Source organism: Struthio camelus, unplaced genomic scaffold, assembly GCF_040807025.1.
Source record: "Struthio camelus isolate bStrCam1 unplaced genomic scaffold, bStrCam1.hap1 HAP1_SCAFFOLD_48, whole genome shotgun sequence".
Lineage (NCBI taxonomy): Eukaryota > Metazoa > Chordata > Aves > Struthioniformes > Struthionidae > Struthio > Struthio camelus.
Genome location: NW_027182705.1, coordinates 1,000,229 through 1,026,517, shown reverse-complemented (window position 1 = coordinate 1,026,517; position 26,289 = coordinate 1,000,229). Strand labels below are relative to the sequence as shown.

Genomic DNA, 26,289 nt, shown 5'->3' with positions numbered 1-26,289 from the left:
GATGGACAGACTGCCCTGGAGCCCATGGGCAGAGCTCCCTGCTCCTCACAGCACACTCCGCCAGTGCGCAGTAGACCTCAGTCAAGGGTGATGCGCCCAGATGCTCTCTGTAAAGAGAGAAGCAGTACAAGGGCTTGGATGATGAATTGGAACATTTGGGGTTTCTTTTGAAAAGTCTCTCCTAATTTCTTCATGTCTCTTCCTCTTTGGACAGTCCCCCAAACACGGAGAGAGCATGATGTCCAACAGCAGCTCCCTCAACGAGTTCCTCCTCCTGGCATTCACAGACACACGGGAGCTGCAGCTCTTGCACTTCGCGCTCTTCCTGGGCATCTACCTGGCTGCCCTGCTGGGCAACAGCTTCATCATCACCGCCATAGCCTGTGACCACCGCCTCCACACCCCCATGGACTTCTTCCTCTTTAATCTCTCCCTCCTCGACGTAGGCTCCATCTCCACCACTGTCCCCACATCCATGGCCAATTCCCTCACAAACACCACGACCATCTCCTACTCGGGATGTGCTGCCCAGGTCTTCTGGGTTGTCTTCTTGTTTGGAGGAGAGTTTTCTCTTCTCACTGTCATGGCCTATGACCGCTACGTTGCCATCTGCAGACCCCTGCACTACGGGACCCTCCTGAGCAGCAGAGCTTGTGTCCAAATGGCAGCAGCTGCCTGGGGCAGCGGTTTTCTCAATGCTCTCCTGCACACTGCCAACACCTTTTCCATACCTCTCTGCCAAGGCAATGCTGTGGGGCACTTCTTCTGTGAGATCCCCCACATCCTCAAGCTCTCCTGCTCACACTCCTACCTCCGGGAAGTTGGGGTGGTTGTGATTACTGCCTGTTTAATCTTGGGGTGTTTCATTTTCATTGTGCTCTCGTATGTACAGATCTTCAAAGCTGTGCTGAGGATCCCCTCGGAGCAGGGCCGGCACAAAGCCTTCTCCATGTGCCTCCCTCACCTGGCCGTGGTCTCCCTCTTTGTCAGCACTGTCCTGTTTGCCTACTTGAAGCTCCCTTCCATCTCCTCCCCCTCCCTGGATGTGGTGGTGGCTGTTCTGTATGCAGTGGTGCCTCCAGCAGTGAACCCCCTCATCTACAGCCTGAGGAACAAGGAGCTCAAGGATGCTCTGAAGAAACTCATTCAATGGGTACAATGTGGGCACCAATAACTGTCCCATGTGCTTCATCATCTCATCATTCCCAGGGGGTTTTTGGTCAAGGCTATGAATTGCTCATTTCGCTCTCTCTTACTTTTCTGTATTATGTTCATTTTGAAAGGAAAATGTTTGGGTTCATGCTGCTTCTCCTCTTTTTCTCCTCTCCTGAATCGGACTGAGAGACCATGGTGAAGCAGGAAGCCAGGTGTCTCCCTTCCTCCGCAGAGATGGGGGAACCTCAGAGCCCGCTAGTCTGAGCTCCCTCAGGTGCCCCCAGTGCAATGAGGGGAGTTTCCCTTTGCAGGGTCTCTTTTGGCACTGACACCAAGGGCGCTCAGGGGCACACAGTCAGGCTCGGACAAGTACAGACAGGGTGAGACTGTGGGTCCTGCGTGCCTTAGGAGAGCTCAGCTCCCCTGGCCACAGGCAGGGTGGGATCTCACAGCCCTCTCCTGCAAGGGTGGCAGCCAGCTGTCCCCGCGGGCTCCTCCCTTCCCTCTGCAGCACTCCAATGCTCGCAGGGGAGCAGGAGTGGAGGGGAAGAGGGTCTGGATGCTGGCTGTGGGGACAGACCCTGTGCTCCTCACAACCTTCCCATCACAGCCACAGTGGGCATTTCCTGGCTGCAGCCTTGCATGGCAGCTGCAGCTTTCCTGGAGACACATCCACCAACAGCAGCAGGACTTTAGTATTTCCCTAATAAAAGGGGATCTCCTGTGTGACACACCTGAAGTCTGGCCTTTCTTCACAAGATGGAGTCCCAAATACTCCCAAGGGAGTGCACCACTAAAGGGCCCACTGCTGTGCTGGGGAACTCCATGGGAGCCGGGGGGTGAGCTCAGAGTCCCCGTGTGATCTGTTAGGGACCAAAGACTGAATTTGGGGCTCAGTTCTCGGTGTCCAGTGCCTGCAGAGATGGGGAATGGTCTCTGAATTGCCTGCCTGGGGCAGTCCCTCAGGTGACAGTGCTGATGAGAGATGCCCGTCCATCTGGAGGGGCATCGGAGCCCTCAGGAGAGCTCAGGGGATCTCCAGCAGGGGCTCTCCTTTCCCCTGACCTGGGGAAAGGCTCTTTGGGCAGCAGGGACGTTGCAGGAGCAAAGCAGGGCAGCAGTCCGCGATGGAAAAGGAGAAGGAGCATCAGGTTCCTGGGGGCACCAGCTCGGGGCAGGCGGCTCTGTCGCTGGGGCAGCAGGAGTTGCGGAGGAGCTGCAGGGCCAGGGCTGTCGTGCTGTGCTGGGCAGCGGGGTGGGCATCCAGGGGCTGCAGCCGAACCACCACAGCGCCCTGCCCAGCACCCAGGAGACCCATAGACACTTTCTGCAGAGCTTTCTTGAGAGACATGGCAGGGTCTCAGATTTGCAAATGTTTCCATTTTTGCTAATTTCCAGGAGTTTTTACTCTCTTGCCTGCCCTCCTGGATGGAGGAGGGAAGGCAGGAGGGAGGTTAGCAGTGGTGGAGAGAGGGCGGGAGGGAGGGAAGGCAGGAGGGAGGGGAAGCAGGAGGGAGGGGAGGCAGGAGGAGGGAGGCAGCGGCGGAGGGCGGGTGGGAGGGGAGGCTGCCCATGATGACCTCAGAGGGCGGTCTGGGGGGTTTCCCAGGAGGGGGTTGCCATACAGCCTGGGAGAGAGAACCCCTGTGGCTTAGCCCCCACCCCAAGCCTGAACCCTCCCGGCACACCCGCGCAGGAGCGCTGGTGAGCCCAGAGAGCCAGCTCACTTGGTCACCCGGGCAAGCTGCTGTGGCATTACCCACCTCCTCCTCTACCAGGCTCTTGCGTGTCATGTCCTCTGGGGCAGGGCTCAAGCAGTTCTGGGCAGTACAACCTGCTGAGGTCTTGCTAGTGGTGGCTCCTCCTTCAGCAGAGCTAGCTCTGCTCAGACTTGCTGAGGGCGCAGTCCATGCCCTTGCCCAGGTGGCTTAGGAAGGTATTGAGCAGTGTCAGAGCCAGGAGGGCCCCCCGAGGAACGCTGCTTGTGAGCTACTGCTCGTTGGAGTTTGAGGCATGAAGCAGCAGCCTTGGAGCTTGGCACGCTGGCCAGTGTGCACACAGCTGGTGGTGCCTCTGCCCAGTGCAGGTCTTGCCAGCTCGTCAGCCCCTTGGCTCTTGGCTCCCAGCTGCTCAGGCCAGCATCTTCTCAGGCGCTCTGTGTCCAGCTGGTGCTTGGGCTCTTCCTTGTCACTTGGGTCCTCCTCAGGGCAGTGGGGTCTCCAGGGAGAGCAGGGCTGCCGTGACTGCCTCGGTCCCCATGCTGCCTTTGCCCTGTCCCCCACTTAAAGATGGTAAATGTTATATACCCTTCAGAAATGAGGGCATACTTTGGAGAAAGCACAGCAACATGACCAGGGAGGGTCTGGGCACTCCAGGGGTGAGTCCAGGTCACAAGGTCAGGCCAGCTTACTCAGGGTTTTATCCAGCCTGGTCTTGAAGGCCTCCAAGGATGGAGATGGCACAACCTCACTGCACCACCTGATCCAATGCTTGAGTGACCTCCTGCTGAAAAAGTTCCTCTCTCCTAGGCCCACTGGCTCTTGCCTTCCCACCATGCACCACTGTGTGGGAGCCTGACTTTGTCTCGTTGACAACCTCCCTGTGGTTACTGGAAGGCTGCTGTTAGGTCCTCCCAAAGCCGTCTCTTCTTCAGGCTGAAAAAAACGCATTTCCCTCAGCCTCTCCTCCACAGGGCCTGGGCCTCAGAGCCTGACCACCTTGGTGGTCCTCAGCTGAACTCCTCACCCTTTGCTAATGCTTTCTTTTATTGGGGGGCGGAGGGGGCCCAAATCTGAATGCAGTCTTCTAGCTAGGGTCTAATGAGTGCTGAGTGAAGGGGTACCATCACTTCCCTAGATCTCCTGGCTGCGCTACTGTGTTCAGGCAGCCCAGGATGCTGTTGCCTTTCATCGCTGCCAGGGCACACTGCTGGCTCACGTTCAGTTGGTGTGCATGGAGACGCCAGGTCCTTTGCAGCAGAGCTGCTCCCCAGCCAGCCAGTCCCCAGCCTGAACCCTCTGCAGGGGGTCCTTCCTGCCCAGCTGCAGGACTTTGCCTTTGTCCTGGTGCAACTTCTCTCACTCGGGAGTCCCTTTGCAAAGGTCTAGTGCGTTTCTGCCCAAGGAAGGGGAATTATGGAGGATCATTCCCAGGCAGGGGAGGCCAGTGCGGATTGTCCCCTTCCAACAAGGGAGAGCAAAGGAGATGAGATACGGAGCTGCTCCCTGGGCATCTCCCAGGATGCTGCACAGCAGGACTGTCTTGTGATCCCCCGTGGACAAATGCTCAGTCTCTTTCCAGAGGAGCATCTTGGCAGGTACTGCAGATGATGTGCAGTTTCCAGTGGCTCCTGAAAGTCTCTCCCCAGCTCTGCTGCAGAGTGTCTGGGTTGGTTAAAGAAGTAGCAGGGTCACTGTATGATGTGGCCAACAGCTCCAGATGGGCAGTGTCCAGGGTGAGTAGCAGGTATTTTTGTGGCCTTGAACTCCTCTCTTCCATCATCCATCAGATGGAGGTGTGTGCTGCTGGTTTTCCAGCTCTCAGGAGCAAGAAGGCTGAGTATGGAAATGAAGGAATTTGAGGAAATGAAGGTTTTGGGGGCCAAAGCGTAGATGTCTGAAAGAGGAGAAAAGCTTCAGCATGTCGATGTTTTATGTCCCTTGCAAATAAATCCACTCCAGGCAGCTCAGCCACATTGAAGATCCTGGCTCGGATGATGGAGGAAGATGAGATCTGTCAGTACTTAACACCGGACTGACCATCCCAGATGTTCACAACCTGCCATAGGCTGGCGGGATCCAGGAGCAGTGACTGTACATGGAGATGTTGTGAAAAGAATTTGTCTGAGGTTAACACATCACTTCTCTGGAACCGGGACACAGGGGCAGTGCCAGGGTGCAGTACTCTCCGACCAGGTTCCTTTAGCTATTGCACGCGTAGGGAGAGGGCAATGTTTAAGATCAAAGTTTATTCTGAGGGACTTGGATGTTACATGGGATTTTTGGTTTAGCAGAATGATTCAGCAATATACTGGAATCACAACTCCAGTGTCTACACTTCACAAACTCTAGCAATTGCAATACACAGTTCAGTCACGATACCAATGTGATTGCCAATACCGGTCTCAAATGTGCTCACCGTCATGATGCTGGGCATCCCCAGTCGCCAGGAAGGAATCACGTGGGTTGATGCCAGCTCAAGCCCGTTGCTCTCTCCAGAATTCCTTAGTTAGTTGTTGAGGTTTTATGCTCTGTGTTGGGCTGAGCCACATACACACTTCCCCCATGCTGGGCTGGCTAATCTCAGGGAGACCTTCCCATTGCTTTGAACAACTGGAGAAACATTCACACCAGGCCCAACTAACAACTAACGGATATGGCTGCTTATCTAACACAAAGGTCACCCTCTGGCCCCCTTTGTGTGGAGATAAAGTCAGTCCTCTGTGCGACAGCAAGGATTAACGAGCCGCATCCTACACTGTTGCTGAGCTTCCTGGGGCACCTGGCCCTCTGAGCCTTCTCCCATTGTAGGGGTTGTTGGTCAGTCACACCCCTTCCCACTGAAAGCAACCCTTTTCCTGCACCCCCACACACTCCCCTACCACTTCTGCCTCCCCTCCCTGCACTCATGCAGCCTTCCCAAAACCACCTCCCTCCTGCCTGCCACAGCCACTCAGGCAGCAAGCTGCCGTGGGCTTGGCAGCTCCTCCGTGTGGGAGAGACACCCAGCAGTGCGCACTCCTCAAACACCTCCTGTATCCCACCAGCACCATCCCCTTTCTCTGCCTTCCAAATCCAGGCCCCCCAAATCAACCACAGCCCCTCCAACACCAACGGGCGGCCTTCAGCCAGCCCCTCCAGGCCCTTGTCCGGCTCTCCGCCTCCTCCTTAGCAGAGGAGGAAGGCCAGGGATAAAAGGCTGGCACCTGCCCTGGCTGGTGGCAAAGGCCAGAGAGGCATGCCTGCCTCTGCCTTGGCCAGCACCTGGGCCTTTGAGAGCCTGTGATCCATGCACCCTGGGGACATCATCAGCATAGTCCCTGTTCCTGTCATCTGGGGAGTGAGAAGAGATTCAGGGGAAGGAGTTCTGGAAGGTTGTAAAAGGGCAGGGACGTGCGTCGAGATCTTGGTGTGATGTACGTGCCATTAATGCAGCCTGCTGGAATGTAGGCGGGATGGCCTTTGCCTAAAGGCAGAGGTGGGATTCAGTTGTTTGGGCAGAGGTAGGGAACCTGAGGTGCCCTGGGGCACTTGCCCAGCAACCAGTCCAAAAGCATAAGGCTTTCCTGTAGGTCCCATGCGCTATCTGCTAGAAACATGTGATTCTGCTAAAAATCCCACGCATCTGACAGAGCCCTGCCAGCCCATTTTTACATCATTAAATCAAGTGTCTGCACTGACTTCCATCAACTCTTTACAGCGTAGGGATCTGCTTGCTCCTCAGCTTCATGATGAGTGGGGCTGCAGCAGCATTAGGCATCTGGTGTCATTCCAGATGGCCAAGGAAATTGCCTACCTGAGCCCCAGGCTTGGCTCTCTCAGTTACTCCATCCGAGCCAGCAGACACTGGCACGTGCCTTGGACCTCCTCTGCCTCTTCAGCTGTTACCAGGTGTTGGTGTGCGACCAACTGACTGCCACCCTCCATCTCTCTTGGTTACAGTGGGAGCGTAGGCAAGGAGCTCGCATGCAGACACCTCTGTTGTGCCCACTTCAGCTTGGGCAAGGGGCATCCCACCTCCGGTGTTTTGGGGGAGCTGGTGGGAGAGAGCTGAATCCCACCCCACCCCAGGGGCTTCTAAAGTGCCCTGCAATGCCCAGATTCACTCATGTGAAGCCAAACCTGAACCATGGGTAAACGAGCTCTCCTCTGGCCCTTTTTCTAGGTGTCCTGCCTAGTTAAGGGATGGGAATGGGGGTCTTCCAGGGTGGGACGTTTCCATCTCTCATAGATGACTGTCTTCTGATGAAACAAGTGGCAACGCTGAAATCAGTGTCTCTGCATGGTTTAGAGAGGGACAAGAGGTCATTATTTTTGCCTACCTCAGTGAACATTTCCCAGGAGGAGGGAGCCCAGGGGAGAGAGAAAGTCACGCCTTTGGCTGGGCCTCTGCTCCTGAGCGGGGCCAGGCTGCGGGGACCGAGGGAGCTGCTGGCAACCGGGCAGCACGGCCCCGAGACAGCTGTGGGCAGGAGCAGCTCCTCTGCCAAGAGCAGCGGGGCTCCGGGCACTGCCTGCTGCTGCTGACGGGAGATGAGGCGAGAGGGAGAGAAGTGAGAGGCAGTGTGGAGTGGGAGGAGAGAGGAGAGCTTCTTGTGGGGGAAATCTGCACAGCCCTTTGCATGGTAAGTCTGGCTGCAGGGCAATGCTGCCGAGGTTCCTGGAGGGGTCTTCTGAAGCCACCCCATCCCATGACTGGAAGATTCTGATGCATTGAGTGACTCCTGGCAGGACAGAAGTCTCCCATCCTTCTCCCATCGAGAGGGCCCTATGGGGGTCCGGGGTGCTAACAGCTCTAGCTCATGCAGAGGACATGTCCAAAAGGTCTTTTCAGAGGCAGGTGAAAGAAAGGCTGATTGAAAGGGAAGGAGCTTTCCTTCCAGTAAAAGCTAGTTAGTCCCAATAAAACTAGAAAACTCAGATCCTAATTTTGGCAGAGCTCCCTGCTCCTCACAGCACACTCCGCCAGTGCACAGGGGAGCCCAAGCAAGGGAGCTGCGCACAGCTGCCGTCCGTAAAGGGAGAGGCAGTACAGGGGGTGGGATGGGAGCTGGAAAGTTTTGGGTTTTTTTGAAAAGTCTCTCCTAATTTCTTAGTTCCCCCAAACACGGAGAGAGCACAATGTACAACAGCAGCTCCTTCACTGAGTTCCTCCTCCTGGCATTCGCAGACACAAGGCAGCTGCTGCTCTTGCACTTCGCACTCTTCCTGGGCATCTACCTGGCTGCCCTGCTGGCCAACGGCCTCATCATCACCGCCATAGCCTGTGACCACCGCCGCCACACCCCCATGGACTTCTTCCTCTTTAATCTCTCCCTCCTCGACGTGGCCTCCATCTCCACCACCGTCCCCACATCCATGGCCCATTCCGTCACGGACACCACGACCATCTCCTACTCGGGATGTGCTGCCCAGGTCTTCCTGGTTTCCTTCTTGTTTGGAGGAGAGATTTCTCTTCTCACTGTCATGGCTTATGACCGCTACGTTGCCATCTGCAGACCCCTGCACTACGGGACCCTCCTGAGCAGCAGAGCTTGTGTCCAAATGGCAGCAGGTGCCTGGGGCAGCAGCTTTCTCAACGCTCTCCTGCACACTGCCAACACCTTTTCCATACCTCTCTGCCAAGGCAATGCTGTGGGGCAGTTCTTCTGTGAGATCCCCCACATCCTCAAGCTCTCCTGCTCACACTCCCACCTCCAGGAAGTTGGGGTGGTTGTGATTACTGCCTGTTTAATCTTGGGGTGTTTTGTTTTCATTGTGCTGTCCTACATGCAGATCTTCAAAGCTGTGCTGAGGATCCCCTCCGAGCAGGGCCGGCACAAAGCCTTCTCCATGTGCCTCCCTCACCTGGCCATGGTCTCCCTCTTTGTCAGCACTGGCATGTGTGCCTACCTGAAATCTCCCTCCCTCTCCTCCCCCTCCCTGGATCTGGTGGTGGCTGTTCTGTACGCGGTGGTGCCTCCAGCAGTGAACCCCCTCATCTACAGCCTGAGGAACAAGGAGCTCAAGGATGCCCTGAAGAAACTCATTCAGTGGGTACAATGTGGGCACCAATAACCATCCCATGTGCACCCACTCATCATTCACAGGGCGTTTGGCATCAGGGCTCTCTGTTGTTCTTTTCTTGTTTGTCTTCCTTTTCTGATACATTCTCATTAAAAGAAAAAATTTTTGGTTTGTGCCACTTCTCAGGAATCTGAGCCAGAGACCATGGTGAAGCAGGAAGCCAGGTGTCTCCCTTCCTCCGCAGAGATGGGGGAACCTCAGAGCCCGCTAGTCTGAGCTCCCTCGGATGCCCCCAGTGCAATGAGGGGAGTTTCCCTTTGCAGGGTCTCTTTTGGCACTGACACCAAGGGCGCTCAGGGGCACACAGTCAGGCTCGGACAAGTACAGACAGGGTGAGACCATGGGTCCCGCGTCCCTTAGGCTCTTGGAAAAGGAGAAGGAGCATCAGGTTCCTGGGGGCACCAGCTCGGGGCAGGCGGCTCTGTCGCTGGGGCAGCAGGAGCTGCGGAGGGGCTGCAGGGCCAGGGCTGTCGTGCTGTGCTGGGCAGCGGGGTGGGCATGCAGGGGCTGCAGCTGAACCACCACAGCGCCCTGCCCAGCACCCAGGAGACCCATAGACACTTTCTGCAGAGCTTTCTTAAGAGACATGGCAGGGTCTCAGATTTGCAAATGTTTCCATTTTTGCTAATTTCCAGGAGTTTTTACACTCTTGCCTGCCCTCCTGGAAGGAGGAGTGAAGGCAGGAGGGAGAGAAGCAGCGGTGGAGAGAGGGCGGGAGGGAGGGAAGGCAGGAGGGAGGGAAGGCAGGAGGAGGGGAGGCAGGAGGAGGGAGGCAGCGGCGGAGGGCGGGTGGGAGGGGAGGCTGCCCATGATGACCTCAGAGGGCAGTTTGGGGGGGTTTCCCAGGAGGGGGTTGCCATGCAGCAGGGCTAAAGACATCAGCCAGGTGACCTTGCTGGCCTTGGAAGACATCCACCCCACTCTGCCCCTGACCATCCGGCCACAGCCTGTGCTGCTGCTGCTGCTTGCGATGCGGCCGTGCCAGGGACAGACCTTTCCATTGGTTGTTGATAAGGCTCAAGCAGTTCTGGGCGGCACAGCCTGCGGAGGTCTTGCTAGTGGTGGCTCCTCCTTCAGCAGAGCTAGCTCTCCTCAGACCTGCTGAGGGCGCAGTCCATGCCCATGCCCAGGTGGCTTAGGAAGGTATTGAGCAGTGTCAGAGCCAGGAGAGCCCCCCGAGGAACTCTGCTTGTGAGCTACTGCTTGTTGGAGTTTGAGGCATGAAGCAGCAGCCTTGGAGCTTGTCACTCTGGCCAGTGTGCACACAGCTGGTGGTGCCTCTGCCCAGTGCAGGTCTTGCCAGCTCGTCAGCCCCTTGGCTCTTGGCTCCCAGCTGCTCAGGCCAGCATCTTCTCAGGCGCTCTGTGTCCAGCTGGTGCTTGGGCTCTTCCTTGTCACTTGGGTCCTCCTCAGGGCAGTGGGGTCTCCAGGGAGAGCAGGGCTGCCATGGCTGCCTTGGTCCCCACGCTGCCTTTGCCCTGTCCCCCACGCCACACAGTCACAGAATCACAGTGTGGTTGAGGTGGGAAGGGACCTCTGGAGATCCTCTAGTGCAACCCCCCTGCTCAAGAAGGGTCACCTAGCGCATGTTGCCCAGGATCATGTCCTGGCAGCCTCTGAATAGCTCTAAGGGTGGAGAGTCCACAGCCTCTGTGGGCAATTTGTTCCAGTGCTCAGTCTCCATCACAATAAAGCAGTTTTTCCTCCTGTTGAGACAGAGCTTTCTGTGTTTCAGTTTGTGCCCGTTGCCTCTCATCTTCTCACTGGGCACCACGGAGAAGTCTGGCCTTGTCCTCTTGACATCCTCCCTTCAGATACTTCTACACGTTGACAAGTCCCCCTCAGTCTTCTCTTCTCCAGGCTGAAGAGTTCTAGCTGCCTCAGCCTTTTGTCGTAGGAGAGCTGTGCCAGTCCCTTCATCATCTTCGTAGCCCTCTGGTGGACTCGCTCCAGGAGCTCCCTGTCTCTCTGGTAGTGGGGAGCCCAGAAGTGGACACAGTGCTCCAGATGTGGCCTCGCCAGGGCTGAGGAGAGGGGCAGAATCACCTCCCTCCACCTGCTGGCAACACTCTGCCTAATGCAGCCCAGGATCCCCTGGGCCCTCCTGGCCACAAGGCCGCATTGCTGCCTCATGGTCCACCCGTTGTCCCCCAGCACTCCCAGGTCCTTCTCCACACAGCTGCTTTCCAGCAGCTGCAGACTGAGTCAGGGGTTTTGGGTTGCCTCCAGCTTCACAGGCTCAGCACACCTGGGCCCTGCTGCTCACCTTCACTCCTTGCGCTGCCACCACAAGGATCGCAGGGCAGGCTGTGTGGCCCAGCGTTGCCCCCTGTGACTCAGCGCCATCTTGTCCCCACTCCCAGCCTAGTGCTGCTGGCCCTGGTGGCTGCCCATGTCTACGTGGAGAGAGGCCTTACAAGAGAAGCCCCACACATGGCCAAGCCTGGCCCCCCCAGTAGTGGGCCCTTGGGTGAGGGTGCAGGTGCCTGGGCCTTCTGAGGGAGATTGTGTGATGAAGTACAGGAAGCCTGGAGGCCCTGGTGCCCTGGGGACACAGAGGTCAGTGGGTGATGCAGGGCGGAGTGGGGGGTCCCTCTGCCTGGCTTCCCTGCCCTCTGGGGTGTTACAGGAGTGCCTGGATGCTGGAGTTCCCTGCAGGGTGATGAGGCCTAGGGGTTGGAGGGTGTGTTGGGGGGCAGTGGGGCAGCTGCTTGCTTGCTAGGTTGTGTGGGGTCACGGGGCTGCGCGGACTCCAGGGCTCCTGACGCTGTGTCCCAGCGGCTGGATTAGGGAAGCCTTTGTGGCCCTTAGTGGATGACACCGTTGTCCCCTTCTAGCCCTTGCTGCTTGCTGTGTCTCAGGCTCTGAGGAGGGAGCAGGGGGAGGCTCGCAGCACAGATGGGCAGGGCCACTCTAAGGTGCTTGTTGCCTCAGGCCCAGGGCCTGTGCCTGCCCAAAGGCAGTAGGAACCTTCTGGTCATCTCAGCCAAGAGTGGTTTTTCCTGCCCTGGCTGCCTCGACAGTCTTGTTTCCAGGAGCTACCAGGAGCACGTAGCTCACGTCATAGCACATCCCCACCGAGCAACCTCAGACCTGCGTGTGGCGATCCCACACCAGAAATGACACTCATCTGCCAGGATGTAAACCCTGCATCTCCATGTCTGGTGTGTCTGTGGAATTAGCAACAACACTAGCAGGACGAAGCAGAAAGACAGAGGTGTTTGGGGGGACAAGAGGGTTTCCAGATCAGTGTACCAGAAAGCGGCTGTAAGGTTGCAGCTACTCTAAAGATGGTCAACGATATAGCCTTCAGAAAGGAGGGCATCCTTTGGAGAAAGCGCAGCAACATGACCAGGGACAGTGTGGGCACTCCAGGGCTGAGTCCAGGTCACAAGGTCAGGCCAGGTTACTCAGGGTTTTATCCAGGCTGCTGCCTTTCATTGCTGCAAGGGCACACTGCTGGCTCACGTTCAGTTGGTGTGCATGGAGACGCCAGGTCCTTTGCAGCAGAGCTGCTCCCCAGCCAGCCAGTCCCCAGCCTGAACCGTCTGCAGGGGCTTCTTCCTGCCCAGCTGCAGGACTTTGCCTTTGTCCTGGTGCAACTTCTCTCACTCGGGAGTCACTTTGCAAAGGTCTAGTGCGTTTCTGCCCAAGGAAGGGGAATTATGGAGGATCATTCCCAGGCAGGGGAGGCCAGTGCGGATTGTCCCCTTCCAACAAGGGAGAGCAAAGGAGATGAGATACGGAGCTCCTCCCTGGGCTTCTCCCAGGATGCTGCACAGCAGGACTGTCTTGTGATCCCCCGTGGACAAATGTTCAGTCTCTTTCCAGAGGAGCATCTTGGCAGGTACTGCAGATGATGTGCAGTTTCCAGTGGCTCCTGAAAGTCTCTCGCCAGCTCTGCTGCAGAGTGTCTGGGTTGGTTAAAGAAGTAGCAGGGTCACTGTATGATGTGACCAACACTCCAGATGGGCAGTGTCCAGGGTGAGTAGCAGGTACTGCAGTATGTACAGCTGGTGGAGTCTAGAGAGCGACCCGGCTCTCCTCATGGTGAACTCCTCCTTTGGGTCAGCTGAACTGCTCTGCAGGCTCCATGGAAATGCATGGCTCCATGGAAAGGTTCCGATGGCCCAAGAATATGGTGTAGGTTCAGGTGGCCAAGGGAACCTGCCCCACCACCCCTCTGGCCCACAGCTGAGGCTCAGGCAGGATGTGGGGGTCTCAGAATTGCTCCATCACAGCTGGCAGACACCCACACACATGACTTGGACCAAGCCTGGAACCTCAGCCATCACCGGGGGTTTGGGTGTGAGCCGCTGACTCCCGCCTCCATCCCTAGTGCTTGTCGTGGCAGCTCAGGCAAGGCCTTGCATGCAGGCAGCTCTTTTGGGCACCCCGAAACTGAGGCCAGAGGAAGCCCACCTCCGGTGGGTTTGGGGCATGCGTGGGAGGGAGCTGAATCCCCCTCCCGACCAAGGCCTTCTGAGCGGAGATCAAACACCTGCATTTCCTCCTGTGAATCACTGCCCTACGCAGGGGAAATGACCCCCTCTCGGCCACTCTCTGCGTCTCCTGGCCAGCAATGGGACAGGAAGAGCAGGAGGCAGAGGGGAGCAGGTCCAGCCCTCTCCACCTCTGTCGCCTGAGGGGATCAAGCACCCTGCTGAAATCAGTCTCTCTCCACAGCGCCGAGAGGGACTGCAGGGGATTATTGCAGCTGCCAGAGCCTTTCCCAGAAGGGAGCCTGCTGCCCCTCAGGAGCTGCCAGCCTTGGAGCCCCAGGACAATCTCGAGGCGGCAGAGAAAGTCACGCCTTTGGCTGGGCCTCTGCTCCTGAGCGGGGCCAGGCTGCGGGGACCGAGGGAGCTGCTGGCAACCGGGCAGCACAGCCACAAGACAGCTGTGTGCAGGAGCAGCTCCTCTGCCAAGAGCAGCGGGGCTCCGGGCACTGCCTGCTGCTGCTGACGGGAGATGAGGCGAGAGGGAGAGAAGTGAGAGGCAGTGTGGAGTGGGAGGAGAGAGGAGAGCTCCTTGTGGGGGAAATCTGCACAGCCCTTTGCATGCTAAGTTTCTGGCAGCAGGGCAATGCTGCCAAGGTTCCTGGAGGGGTCTTCTGCACCCACCCCATCCCATGACTGATAGGGATTTTAAGGATCGCTCTTGCAGCTTCTGCATTGTGGAGGAGGAGGAGGAGGAGATGCTTCAGAGCAGGATGTCGTGCCACACAATCAGAGGCACAGGGCATCCTGCTGCCTTCTCCCAGGGACGCAGCCGGGGTGTGAAGCTGGGCTGTGCACCCAGGTCTGTCCCGGTTCATCAGTCAGAGTGGTGTCCCTGCACCCCAGGGTGCTGCGTGCCTGGGGCAGTGACTCTGCTGCCTACGTGGGTCAGCACGCAGCCTGCCCGGGGAGCTCCCCACGGCGCTGCAGGGAGAAGCTCTGGGTGAGAGGGGTTTCCCCCAGCAGGGCAGGTTCATCCTCCCATCGAGAGGGTGCTGCGTGGAGCAGGGCTGCCCACAGCTCCAGCTCTCCAGGAGGACCTTTTGAGAGTGGGGTTTTCAAGAGGGCTCGCCTCTGCATGGTGGGAGTGGAAATGCAGCAGTCCGGTTGAGGCAAGAAACTAAGCCTGGTCACCACCACGCTGAGGGGTGACTAGGTTTGCAAGGAACCACAGCAATTGCCCACACAAGCCCTCAGCCTGCAGACAGCACCCACTTCACCTTGCCATCACTGTTCTCGGCCAGCCCCAGCATGCAGACGCTTTCCCCCCAGCAAGCCCCCTGCAGCTTTCCTCTCCCACCCAGCAGAGGAAGGGGGAATGAGCTGACTCAGGAGATGCCACCTTTAAGACCCTTCACCCTCCCGGGGGGTGTGCTGCTGAGCTGTGTGCTGCCCTCCAGAAGGGCCCAGCTCTTGTGTGGGACATCTGTGATAGCGTAATGTCCCACACAGAAGCCACAGAGGGGTGCTAAGGAGATGGAAGTGCTGCTGGGAGTGGCTGTGTGTGGGCAGCTGCAAAAGCATAGTGGAGATGTGGAGACCAGTGTGCTGGCTGTGTCCTAGGGCACAGGGAGAGCTGGTGCCTCTCAGGGCTCACTAGTCTTCACCCTGGGAGCCACGGAAAGGCTGCCTAGTCCAGCCCTGCAGAACAGACAAAGAAGCAAACAGTCCCCCCAGCACGGAAGCTGTTGCTTTTGTGCTCCAAATGCCTCCAAACTGCATGTGAAGATGTTCAACAGACTTCCTACACTCCAGCAGCACCGACCCCTCTGCAGCCTGCAGGCACACGTCCCGGCTCCTCATGGCGCACGCAGCCAGCCCAAGCTGGAGCTGCAGACAGGGAGCTGAGTGAAGGTCCTGCCGAAGAGAAAAGCAGTCTGTGTGTGTGTGTGTGTCTGTGTGTGTGTGTGTGCGTGTGTGTGTTGGGGGGTGTGTGTGAGAAAGGGAAAGAGCTGTGAACAGAGGAGTCTCTCCTGACTTCTCCCTGTCTTTTCCTCCTTGCACAGTCCCACGGGCCTGCAGGGAACAACATGTCCAACAGCAGCTCCCTCAATGAGTTCCTCCTCCTGGCATTCGCGGACACGCGGCAGCTGCAGCTCTTGCACTTCGCACTCTTCCTGGGCATCTACTTGGCTGCCCTGCTGGCCAACGGCCTCATCATCACCACCATAGCCTGCCACCACCGCCTCCACACCCCCATGGACTTCTTCCTCTTTAATCTCTCCCTCCTTGACGTGGCCTCCATCTCCACCACTGTCCCCACATCCATGGCCAATTCCCTCACAAACACCACGACCATCTCCTACTCAGGATGTGCTGCCCAGGTCTTAAGTTTTGCCATTTTCATTTTGGCTGAGTATTCCCTTCTCACTGTCATGGCTTATGACCGCTACGTTGCCATCTGCAGACCCCTGCACTACGGGACCCTCCTGAGCAGCAGAGCTTGTGTCCAAATGGCAGCAGCTGCCTGGGGCAGCAGCTTTCTCAATGCTCTCCTGCACACTGCCAACACCTTTTCCATACCTCTCTGCCAAGGCAATGCTGTGGGGCAGTTCTTCTGTGAGATCCCCCACATCCTCAAGCTCTCCTGCTCACACTCCCACCTCCGGGAAGCTGGGGTGGTTGTGATTACAACCTGTTTAATCTTGGGGTGTTTTGTTTTCATTGTGCTGTCCTACGTGCAGATCTTCAAAGCTGTGCTGAGGATCCCCTCAGAGCAGGGCCGGCACAAAGCCTTCTCCATGTGCCTCCCTCACCTGGCCGTGGTCTCCCTCTTTGTCAGCACTGGCATGTGTGCCTACCTGAAGCCTCCCTCCCTCTCCTCCCCCTCCCTGGATCTGGTGGTGGCTGTTCTGTACGCGGTGGTGCCTCCAGCAGTGAACCCCCTCATCTACAGCCTGAGGAACAAGGAGCTCAAGGATGCCCTGAGGAAAGTGATTCAGTGGGTACAATGTGGGCACCAATAACCATCCCATGTGCACCCACTCATCATTCACAGGGCGTTTGGCATCAGGGCTCTGTGTTGTTCTTTTCTTGTTTGTCTTCCTTTTCTGATACATTCTCATTAAAAGAAAAAATTTTTGGTTTGTGCCACTTCTCAGGAATCTGAGCCAGAGACCATGGTGAAGCAGGAAGCCAGGTGTCTCTCTTCCTCCGCAGAGATGGGGGAACCTCAGAGCCCGCTAGTCTGAGCTCCCTCGGATGCCCCCAGTGCAATGAGGGGAGTTTCCCTTTGCAGGGTCTCTTTTGGCACTGACACCAAGGGCGCTCAGGGGCACACAGCCAGGCTCGGACAAGTACAGACAGGGTGAGACTGTGGGTCCCGCGTCCCTTAGGCTCTTGGAAAAGGAGAAGGAGCATCAGGTTCCTGGGGGCACCAGCTCGGGGCAGGCGGCTCTGTCGCTGGGGCAGCAGGAGTTGCGGAGGAACTGCAGGGCCAGGGCTGTCGTGCTGTGCTGGGCAGCGGGGTGGGCATGCAGGGGCTGCAGCCGAACCACCACAGCGCCCTGCCCAGCACCGAGGAGACCCATAGACACTTTCTGCAGAGCTTTCTTGAGAGACATGGCAGGGTCTCAGATTTGCAAATGTTTCCATTTTTGCTAATTTCCAGGAGTTTTTACTCTCTTGCCTTCCCTCCTGGAAGGAGGAGTGAAGGCAGGAGGGAGGTTAGCAGTGGTGGAGAGAGGGCGGGAGGGAGGGAAGGCAGGAGGGAGGGGAAGCAGGAGGGAGGGGAGGCAGGAGGAGGGAGGCAGCGGCGGAGGGCGGGTGGGAGGGGAGGCTGCCCATGATGACCTCAGAGGGCGGTCTGGGGGGTTTCCCAGGAGGGGGTTGCCATACAGCTTGGGAGAGAGAACCCCTGTGGCTTAGTCCCCACCCCAAGCCTGAACCCTCCCGGCACACCCGCGCAGGAGCGCTGGTGAGCCCAGAGAGCCAGCTCACTTGGTCACCCGGGCAAGCTGCTGTGGCATTACCCACCTCCTCCTCTACCAGGCTCTTGCGTGTCATGTCCTCTGGGGCAGGGCTCAAGCAGTTCTGGGCAGTACAACCTGCTGAGGTCTTGCTAGTGGTGGCTCCTCCTTCAGCAGAGCTAGCTCTGCTCAGACTTGCTGAGGGCGCAGTCCATGCCCATGCCCAGGTGGCTTAGGAAGGTATTGAGCAGTGTCAGAGCCAGGAGGGCCCCCCGAGGAACGCTGCTTGTGAGCTACTGCTCGTTGGAGTTTGAGGCATGAAGCAGCAGCCTTGGAGCTTGGCACTCTGGCCAGTGTGCACACAGCTGGTGGTGCCTCTGCCCAGTGCAGGTCTTGCCAGCTCGTCAGCCCCTTGGCTCTTGGCTCCCAGCTGCTCAGGCCAGCATCTTCTCAGGCGCTCTGTGTCCAGCTGGTGCTTGGGCTCTTCCTTGTCACTTGGGTCCTCCTCAGGGCAGTGGGGTCTCCAGGGAGAGCAGGGCTGCCGTGACTGCCTCGGTCCCCATGCTGCCTTTGCCCTGTCCCCCACTTAAAGATGGTAAATGTTATATACCCTTCAGAAATGAGGGCATACTTTGGAGAAAGCACAGCAACATGACCAGGGAGGGTCTGGGCACTCCAGGGGTGAGTCCAGGTCACAAGGTCAGGCCAGCTTACTCAGGGTTTTATCCAGCCTGGTCTTGAAGGCCTCCAAGGATGGAGATGGCACAACCTCACTGCACCACCTGATCCAATGCTTGAGTGACCTCCTGCTGAAAAAGTTCCTCTCTCCTAGGCCCACTGGCTCTTGCCTTCCCACCATGCACCACTGTGTGGGAGCCTGACTTTGTCTCCTTGACAACCTCCCTGTGGTTACTGGAAGGCTGCTGTTAGGTCCTCCCAAAGCCGTCTCTTCTTCAGGCTGAAAAAAACGCATTTCCCTCAGCCTCTCCTCCACAGGACCTGGGCCTCAGAGCCTGACCACCTTGGTGGTCCTCAGCTGAACTCCTCACCCTTTGCTAATGCTTTCTTTTATTGGGGGGCGGAGGGGGCCCAAATCTGAATGCAGTCTTCTAGCTAGGCTCTAATGAGTGCTGAGTGAAGGGGTACCATCACTTCCCTAGATCTCCTGGCTGCGCTACTGTGTTCAGGCAGCCCAGGATGCTGTTGCCTTTCATCGCTGCCAGGGCACACTGCTGGCTCACGTTCAGTTGGTGTGCATGGAGACGCCAGGTCCTTTGCAGCAGAGCTGCTCCCCAGCCAGCCAGTCCCCAGCCTGCACCGTCTGCAGGGGGTCCTTCCTGCCCAGCTGCAGGACTTTGCCTTTGTCCTGGTGCAACTTCTCTCACTCGGGAGTCACTTTGCAAAGGTCTAGTGCGTTTCTGCCCAAGGAAGGGGAATTATGGAGGATCATTCCCAGGCAGGGGAGGCCAGTGCGGATTGTCCCCTTCCAACAAGGGAGAGCAAAGGAGATGAGATACGGAGCTGCTCCCTGGGCATCTCCCAGGATGCTGCACAGCAGGACTGTCTTGTGATCCCCCGTGGACAAATGCTCAGTCTCTTTCCAGAGGAGCATCTTGGCAGGTACTGCAGATGATGTGCAGTTTCCAGTGGCTCCTGAAAGTCTCTCCCCAGCTCTGCTGCAGAGTGTCTGGGTTGGTTAAAGAAGTAGCAGGGTCACTGTATGATGTGGCCAACAGCTCCAGATGGGCAGTGTCCAGGGTGAGTAGCAGGTATTTTTGTGGCCTTGAACTCCTCTCTTCCATCATCCATCAGATGGAGGCGTGTGCTGCTGGTTTTCCAGCTCTCAGGAGCAAGAAGGCTGAGTATGGAAATGAAGGAATTTGAGGAAATGAAGGTTTTGGGGGCCAAAGCGTAGATGTCTGAAAGAGGAGAAAAGCTTCAGCATGTCGATGTTTTATGTCCCTTGCAAATAAATCCACTCCAGGCAGCTCAGCCACATTGAAGATCCTGGCTCGGATGATGGAGGAAGATGAGATCTGTCAGTACTTAACACCGGACTGACCATCCCAGATGTTCACAACCTGCCATAGGCTGGCGGGATCCAGGAGCAGTGACTGTACATGGAGATGTTGTGAAAAGAATTTGTCTGAGGTTAACACATCACTTCTCTGGAACCGGGAGACAGGGGCAGTGCCAGGGTGCAGTACTCTCCGACCAGGTTCCTTTAGCTATTCCACGCGTAGGGAGAGGGCAATGTTTAAGATCAAAGTTTATTCTGAGGGACTTGGATGTTACATGGGATTTTTGGTTTAGCAGAATGATTCAGCAATATACTGGAATCACAACTCCAGTGTCTACACTTGACAAACTCTAGCAATTGCAATACACAGTTCAGTCACGATACCAATGTGATTGCCAATACCGGTCTCAAATGTGCTCACCGTCATGATGCTGGGCATCCCCAGTCGCCAGGAAGGAATCACGTGGGTTGATGCTAGTTCAAGCCCGTTGCTTTCTCCAGAATTCCTTAGTTAGTTGTTGAGGTTTTATGCTCTGTGTTGGGCTGAGCCACATACACACTTCCCCCATGCTGGTCTGGCTAATCTCAGGGAGACCTTCCCATTGCTTTGAACAACTGGAGAAACATTCACACCAGGCCCAACTAACGGGTATGGCTGCTTATCTAACACAAAGGTCACCCTCTGGCCCCCTTTGTGTGGAGATAAAGTCAGTCCTCTGTGCAACAGCAAGGATTAACGAGCCGCATCCTACACTGTTGCTGAGCTTCCTGGGGCACCTGGCCCTCTGAGCCTTCTCCCATTGTAGGGGTTGTTGGTCAGTCACACACCCCTTCCCACTGAAAGCAACCCTTTTCCTGCACCCCCACACCCCCCTACCACTTCTGCCTCCCCTCCCTGCACTCATGCAGCCTTCCCAAAACCACCTCCCTCCTGCCTGCCACAGCCACTCAGGCAGCAAGCTGCCGTGGGCTTGGCAGCTCCTCCGTGTGGGAGAGACACCCAGCAGTGCCCACTCCTCAAACACCTCCTGTATCCCACCAGCACCATCCCCTTTCTCTGCCTTCCAAATCCAGGCCCCCCAAATCAACCACAGCCCCTCCAGCACCAACGGGCGGCCTCCAACGTGAGGTGGCCCAGCTGGGACTTCAGCCAGCCCCTCCAGGCCCTTGTCCGGCTCTCCGCCTCCTCCTTAGCAGAGGAGGAAGGCCAGGGATAAAAGGCTGGCACCTGCCCTGGCTGGTGGCAAAGGCCAGAGAGGCATGCCTGCCTCTGCCTTGGCCAGCACCTGGGCCTTTGAGAGCCTGTGATCCATGCACCCTGGGGACACCATCAGCATAGTCCCTGTTCCTGTCATCTGGGGAGTGAGAAGAGATTCAGGGGAAGGCGTTCTGGAAGGCTGTAAAAGGGCAGGGACGTGCGTCGAGACCTTGGTGTGATGTACGTGCCATTAATGCAGCCTGCTGGAATGTAGGCGGGATGGCCTTTGCCTAAAGGCAGAGGTGGGATTCAGTTGTTTGGGCAGAGGTAGGGAACCTGAGGTGCTCTGGGGCACTTGCCCAGCAACCAGTCCAAAAGCATAAGGCTTTCCTGTAGGTCCCATGCGCTATCTGCTAGAAACATGTGATTCTGCTAAAAATCCCTCGCATCTGACAGGGCCCTGCCAGCCCATTTTTACATCATTAAATCAAGTGTCTGCACTGACTTCCATCAACTCTTTACAGCGTAGGGATCTGCTTGCTCCTCAGTTTCATGATGAGTGGGGCTGCAGCAGCATTAGGCATCTGGTGTCATTCCCGAGGGCCAAGGAAATTGCCTACCTGAGCCCCAGACATGGCTCTCTCAGTTACTCCATCCGAGCCAGCAGACACTGGCACGTGCCTTGGACCTCCTCTGCCTCTTCAGCTGTTACCAGGTGTTGGTGTGCGACCAACTGACTGCCACCCTCCATCTCTCTTGGTTACAGTGGGAGCGTAGGCAAGGAGCTCGCATGCAGACACCTCTGTTGTGCCCACTTCAGCTTGGGCAAGGGGCATCCCACCTCCGGTGTTTTGGGGGAGCTGGTGGGAGAGAGCTGAATCCCACCCCACCCCAGGGGCTTCTAAAGTGCCCTGCAATGCCCAGATGGACTCATGTGAAGCCAAACCTGAACCATGGGTAAACAAGCTCTCCTCTGGCCCTTTTTCTAGGTGTCCTGCCTAGTTAAGGGATGGGAATGGGGTCTTCCAGGGTTTGTCATTTCCATCTCTCATAGATGACTGTCTTCTGATGAAACAAGTGGCAACACTGAAATCAGTGTCTCTGTGTGGTTTAGAGAGAGGCAAGAGGTCATTATTTTTGCCTGCCTCAGTGAACATTTCCCAGGAGGAGGGAGCCCAGGGGAGAGAGAACATCAGGCCTTCAGCTGGGCCTCTGCTCCTGAGCGGGGCCAGGCTGCGGGGACCGAGGGAGCTGCTGGCAACCGGGCAGCACGGCCCCGAGACAGCTGTGGGCAGGAGCAGCTCCTCTGCCAAGAGCAGCGGGGCTCCGGGCACTGCCTGCTGCTGCTGACGGGAGATGAGGCGAGAGGGAGAGAAGTGAGAGGCAGTGTGGAGTGGGAGGACGGCTGAGTGCTCCTTGTGGGGGAAATCTGCACAGCCCTTTGCATGGTAAGTCTCTGGCTGCAGGGCAACACTGCCGAGGTTCCTGGAGGGGTCTTCTGCACCCACCCCATCCCATGACTGGAAGATTCTGATGCATTGAGTGACTCCTGGCAGGACAGAAGTCTCCCATCCTTCTCCCATCGAGAGGGCCCTATGGGGGTCCCGGGTGCTAAGAGCTCTAGCTCATGCAGAGGACGTGTCCAAAAGGTCTTTTCAGAGGCAGGTGAAAGAAAGGCTGATTGAAAGGGAAGGAGCTTTCCTTCTAGTAAAAGCTAGTTAGTCCCAATAAAACTAGAAAACTCAGATCCTAATTTTGGCATGGAGTGAAAAAGGAAACGTTCTTCTGGTTTGTCAAGGAACTAGGACTCCCAAACCTTCACTCTCGGAGATCGCTATGTCTGTGAGAAACTTCAGCAAACCCTTTTGATCCCACCTCAGCCTGCAGGCAGCACCAGCAGCACCTTTATTGCTTCATGAGGGTTTTTCTGACCTGCTCCTTGGGACCTGTGAGCACAGAGCTACCGCTGCCCAGTGCCCTGTCCTGGCAGGTTTCTGTAGGGCAGAAGTGAGTGTGCAGAGGGTGGGATGGGGTCTGTGAGCACCATCAAGGAAAAGACATTGGGAGAGAGAGCAAGAGCTCTCAGCAGAGACAGCTCCGGGCATCAGAGACGGGTAGGGAATAAGAGGGAACTGCAAACAGAGTCGTCATGGGAGGATGGATTTGAGTACATCTTAATCAGTCCCTGCAAGGCAGACAGCTTGCTCCGAGCCAGCCCGCCATGTCTCCTCTCCCACCGAGCAGAGCCTCGGCCCTCACAGCTGTGGAGTCCAGGGCATGAGCCACCTGCTCTGCAGGCAGACCTGCAGCAGAGGAGAGGGGCATCTCTCCTGCCACGGGCCCGTTTTGTGCTGCCCAACAAAGGGGCTGAGAGCGCTTGTCCTGCAATGTCACTGTCTTTGGGGTAGCATGCCCACCTGAGGAGGTGAAGGCTTTCCCGAGTGCCCATCTGCCCCTCTCTCCTTGCCTCCCGTGGCAGCAGGATTGTGGTGTTACTCCTTGTTTCCCCTCCTCTCCGTGCTGCCCTTGTTCTTCTCTCGGGCTCCCTGGGGGTGGTGGGTTTTCAGCTGCAGCTCAGACACCTGCCCGGAGAGTTGTGCCACGGAGGTCTCTGCTTGGGAGTGAGGTGTCCGCAGCCCCCTTGTGACCGGTGCAGCTCCAGGACATGCAGTGGGTGGGGAGGGGAGTGGAGCTGACTGTCCCAGAAGGAGAGCCCATCTGCAGTCCTAACAGTCCTTGCACCATTTCCCTGTGGTGTCGTGGCAGGCTTGGGGCTGCCCTCCAGAAGGGCACCGCTGCCTCCTACCACCATCTCTGTGCTGTGTGAGGGAGGGGTGAAGAGTCTTCAGAGATGCTGGGTGTATGGAGATGGTGTTGGGAAGCTGTATGTGGGCAGCTGAAAAGAGCCCTGTGTGTGCTTGGCTAGAAGGGGAGCGTGGAGACGTCGCTCTGGTGCCCTGAGGAAGGGAGAGAAGGTTGGAGACGTGCACTTGGGACCTGGGCTCATCTGCTCTCAGCAGGGGCTGGATACTTTCTCCGGCAACAGATGAGAGTGACCATCCTGCAGCTCAAAGAGCTGCGAGCACAGGACAGCTGAGAACAAGACTAGTAGACAGTCAAGCTGTCCTCCCTCGGCACCCAGGGACAGGAAATTGTTTTTTTCTCAGGAGTCCCAGCAGAAATGCTGAGAATTTCTGCCTTTGAGGAAGACTGCCCAGGGGGCACAGGGCCATCTCACAGACAATAAACATTAGGAAGAAATCCCTAAAGCTCTGCTCCTCAACCCTCATTCTTCAGAAGTGGTGGTGAAGATGCTGAAATATTCCTTCCATCTGCCCAGTGGCTTTCACCTGACAGACCTTGTGACTGTCAGAGCTAGTCAGCCCCACTCCCATGTCCCCACTGCCCTACAGCAGGATGGACAGACTGCCCTGGAGCCCATGGGCAGAGCTCCCTGCTCCTCACAGCACACTCCGCCAGTGCGCAGTAGACCTCAGTCAAGGGTGATGCGCCCAGATGCTCTCCGTAAAGAGAGAAGCAGTACAAGGGCTTGGATGATGAATTGGAACATTTGGGGTTTCTTTTGAAAAGTCTCTCCTAATTTCTTCATGTCTCTTCCTCTTTGGACAGTCCCCCAAACACGGAGAGAGCATGATGTCCAACAGCAGCTCCCTCAACGAGTTCCTCCTCCTGGCATTCACAGACACACGGGAGCTGCAGCTCTTGCACTTCGCGCTCTTCCTGGGCATCTACCTGGCTGCCCTGCTGGGCAACAGCTTCATCATCACCGCCATAGCCTGTGACCACCGCCTCCACACCCCCATGGACTTCTTCCTCTTTAATCTCTCCCTCCTCGACGTAGGCTCCATCTCCACCACTGTCCCCACATCCATGGCCAATTCCCTCACAAACACCACGACCATCTCCTACTCGGGATGCACTGCCCAGGTCTTCCTGATTGCTTTCTTGTTTGGAGGAGAATTTTCTCTTCTCACTGTCATGGCCTATGACCGCTACGTTGCCATCTGCAGACCCCTGCACTACGGGACCCTCCTGGGTGGCAGCAGAGCTTGTGTCCAAATGGCAGCAGCTGCCTGGGGCAGCAGCCTTCTCAATGCTCTCCTGCACACTGCCAACACCTTTTCCATACCTCTCTGCCAAGGCAATGCTGTGGGGCACTTCTTCTGTGAGATCCCCCACATCCTCAAGCTCTCCTGCTCACACTCCTACCTCCGGGAAGTTGGGGTGGTTGTGATTACTGCCTGTTTAATCTTGGGGTGTTTCATTTTCATTGTGCTCTCGTATGTACAGATCTTCAAAGCTGTGCTGAGGATCCCCTCGGAGCAGGGCCGGCACAAAGCCTTCTCCATGTGCCTCCCTCACCTGGCCGTGGTCTCCCTCTTTGTCAGCACTGTCCTGTTTGCCTACTTGAAGCTCCCTTCCATCTCCTCCCCCTCCCTGGATGTGGTGGTGGCTGTTCTGTATGCAGTGGTGCCTCCAGCAGTGAACCCCCTCATCTACAGCCTGAGGAACAAGGAGCTCAAGGATGCTCTGAAGAAACTCATTCAATGGGTACAATGTGGGCACCAATAACTGTCCCATGTGCTTCATCATCTCATCATTCCCAGGGGGTTTTTGGTCAAGGCTATGAATTGCTCATTTCGCTCTCTCTTACTTTTCTGTATTATGTTCATTTTGAAAGGAAAATGTTTGGGTTCATCCTGCTTCTCCTCTTTTTCTCCTCTCCTGAATCGGACTGAGAGACCATGGTGAAGCAGGAAGCCAGGTGTCTCCCTTCCTCCGCAGAGATGGGGGAACCTCAGTCTGAGCTAGTCTGAGCTCCCTCGGATGCCCCCAGTGCAATGAGGGGAGTTTCCCTTTGCAGGGTCTCTTTTGGCACTGACACCAAGGGCACTCAGGGGCACACAGTCAGGCTCGGACAAGTACAGACAGGGTGAGACTGTGGGTCCCGCGTGCCTTAGGAGAGCTCAGCTCCCCTGGCCACAGGCAGGGTGGGATCTCACAGCCCTCTCCTGCAAGGGTGGCAGCCAGCTGTCCCCGCGGGCTCCTCCCTTCCCTCTGCAGCGCTCCAATGCTCGCAGGGGAGCAGGAGTGGAGGGGAAGAGGGTCTGGATGCTGGCTGTGGGGACAGACCCTGTGCTCCTCACAACCTTCCCACCACAGCCGCAGTGGGCATTTCCTCGCTGCAGCCTTGCGTGGCAGCTGCAGCTTTCCTGGAGACACGTCCACCAACAGCAGCAAGACTTCCTCTTTTCAGGGCTGCTCTCCTCCCCTCCACACTGTCCTGCTGTGCTCTGATGTGTGCTGATGGCCCAGGAGTTCTCATAATCCAGTGCTGGCAGGGTTGTGTTTCCAAGCGCATGTGTCCTGTGACTACAGGCAGGACCAGGCAATGGGAACCCTGCTGAATTCCCTGTCTCTGTAACTCTCCCCTTCCCCCATCTTTCCTGCTGGCCAGCACATCTGCGGAGGGCCAATCAGGCAGCTGCAGTGCAAGGGCCCTCACAATCCACTCTGCAGCCATGTCCCCTTTGCCTGCCTCGTCCCGTCCTCCCACCCACTTCTCATCTCTGCTGGGAGGAGTGGTGTTGTCATGCTGCCCTTGTCCTCCCAATAGCTCCTGCCAGAACCTAGCGAAGGAGGTTCCTGTACAAGAGATGACCTCATCATCAACACTGCCAACGTGTCACCTTCACCTGCCTCT

At 57.0% G+C, this 26,289-nt stretch overlaps 2 protein-coding genes across 2 annotated transcripts; both read left to right on the top strand.

Annotated features, from left to right (window-relative positions):
- Window positions 1–238: 238 nt before the first annotated feature.
- Window positions 239–1,174, top strand: LOC138065213 (olfactory receptor 14C36-like). Its single transcript, XM_068929428.1, has one exon. The coding sequence runs from the start codon at window positions 239–241 to the stop codon at window positions 1,172–1,174; it is 936 nt and encodes a 311-aa protein (XP_068785529.1).
- Window positions 1,175–24,218: 23,044 nt separating this feature from the next.
- LOC138065212 (olfactory receptor 14C36-like) lies at window positions 24,219–25,157 on the top strand. Its single transcript, XM_068929427.1, has one exon. The coding sequence runs from the start codon at window positions 24,219–24,221 to the stop codon at window positions 25,155–25,157; it is 939 nt and encodes a 312-aa protein (XP_068785528.1).
- The last annotated feature ends 1,132 nt before the right edge of the window (window positions 25,158–26,289 follow it).

Bases quoted from the DNA above. Each gene is read 5' to 3' on its own strand.
- LOC138065213 (XM_068929428.1), top strand. From the start codon at position 239: ATGTCCAACAGCAGCTCCCTCAACGAGTTCCTCCTCCTGGCATTCACA.
- LOC138065212 (XM_068929427.1), top strand. From the start codon at position 24,219: ATGTCCAACAGCAGCTCCCTCAACGAGTTCCTCCTCCTGGCATTCACA.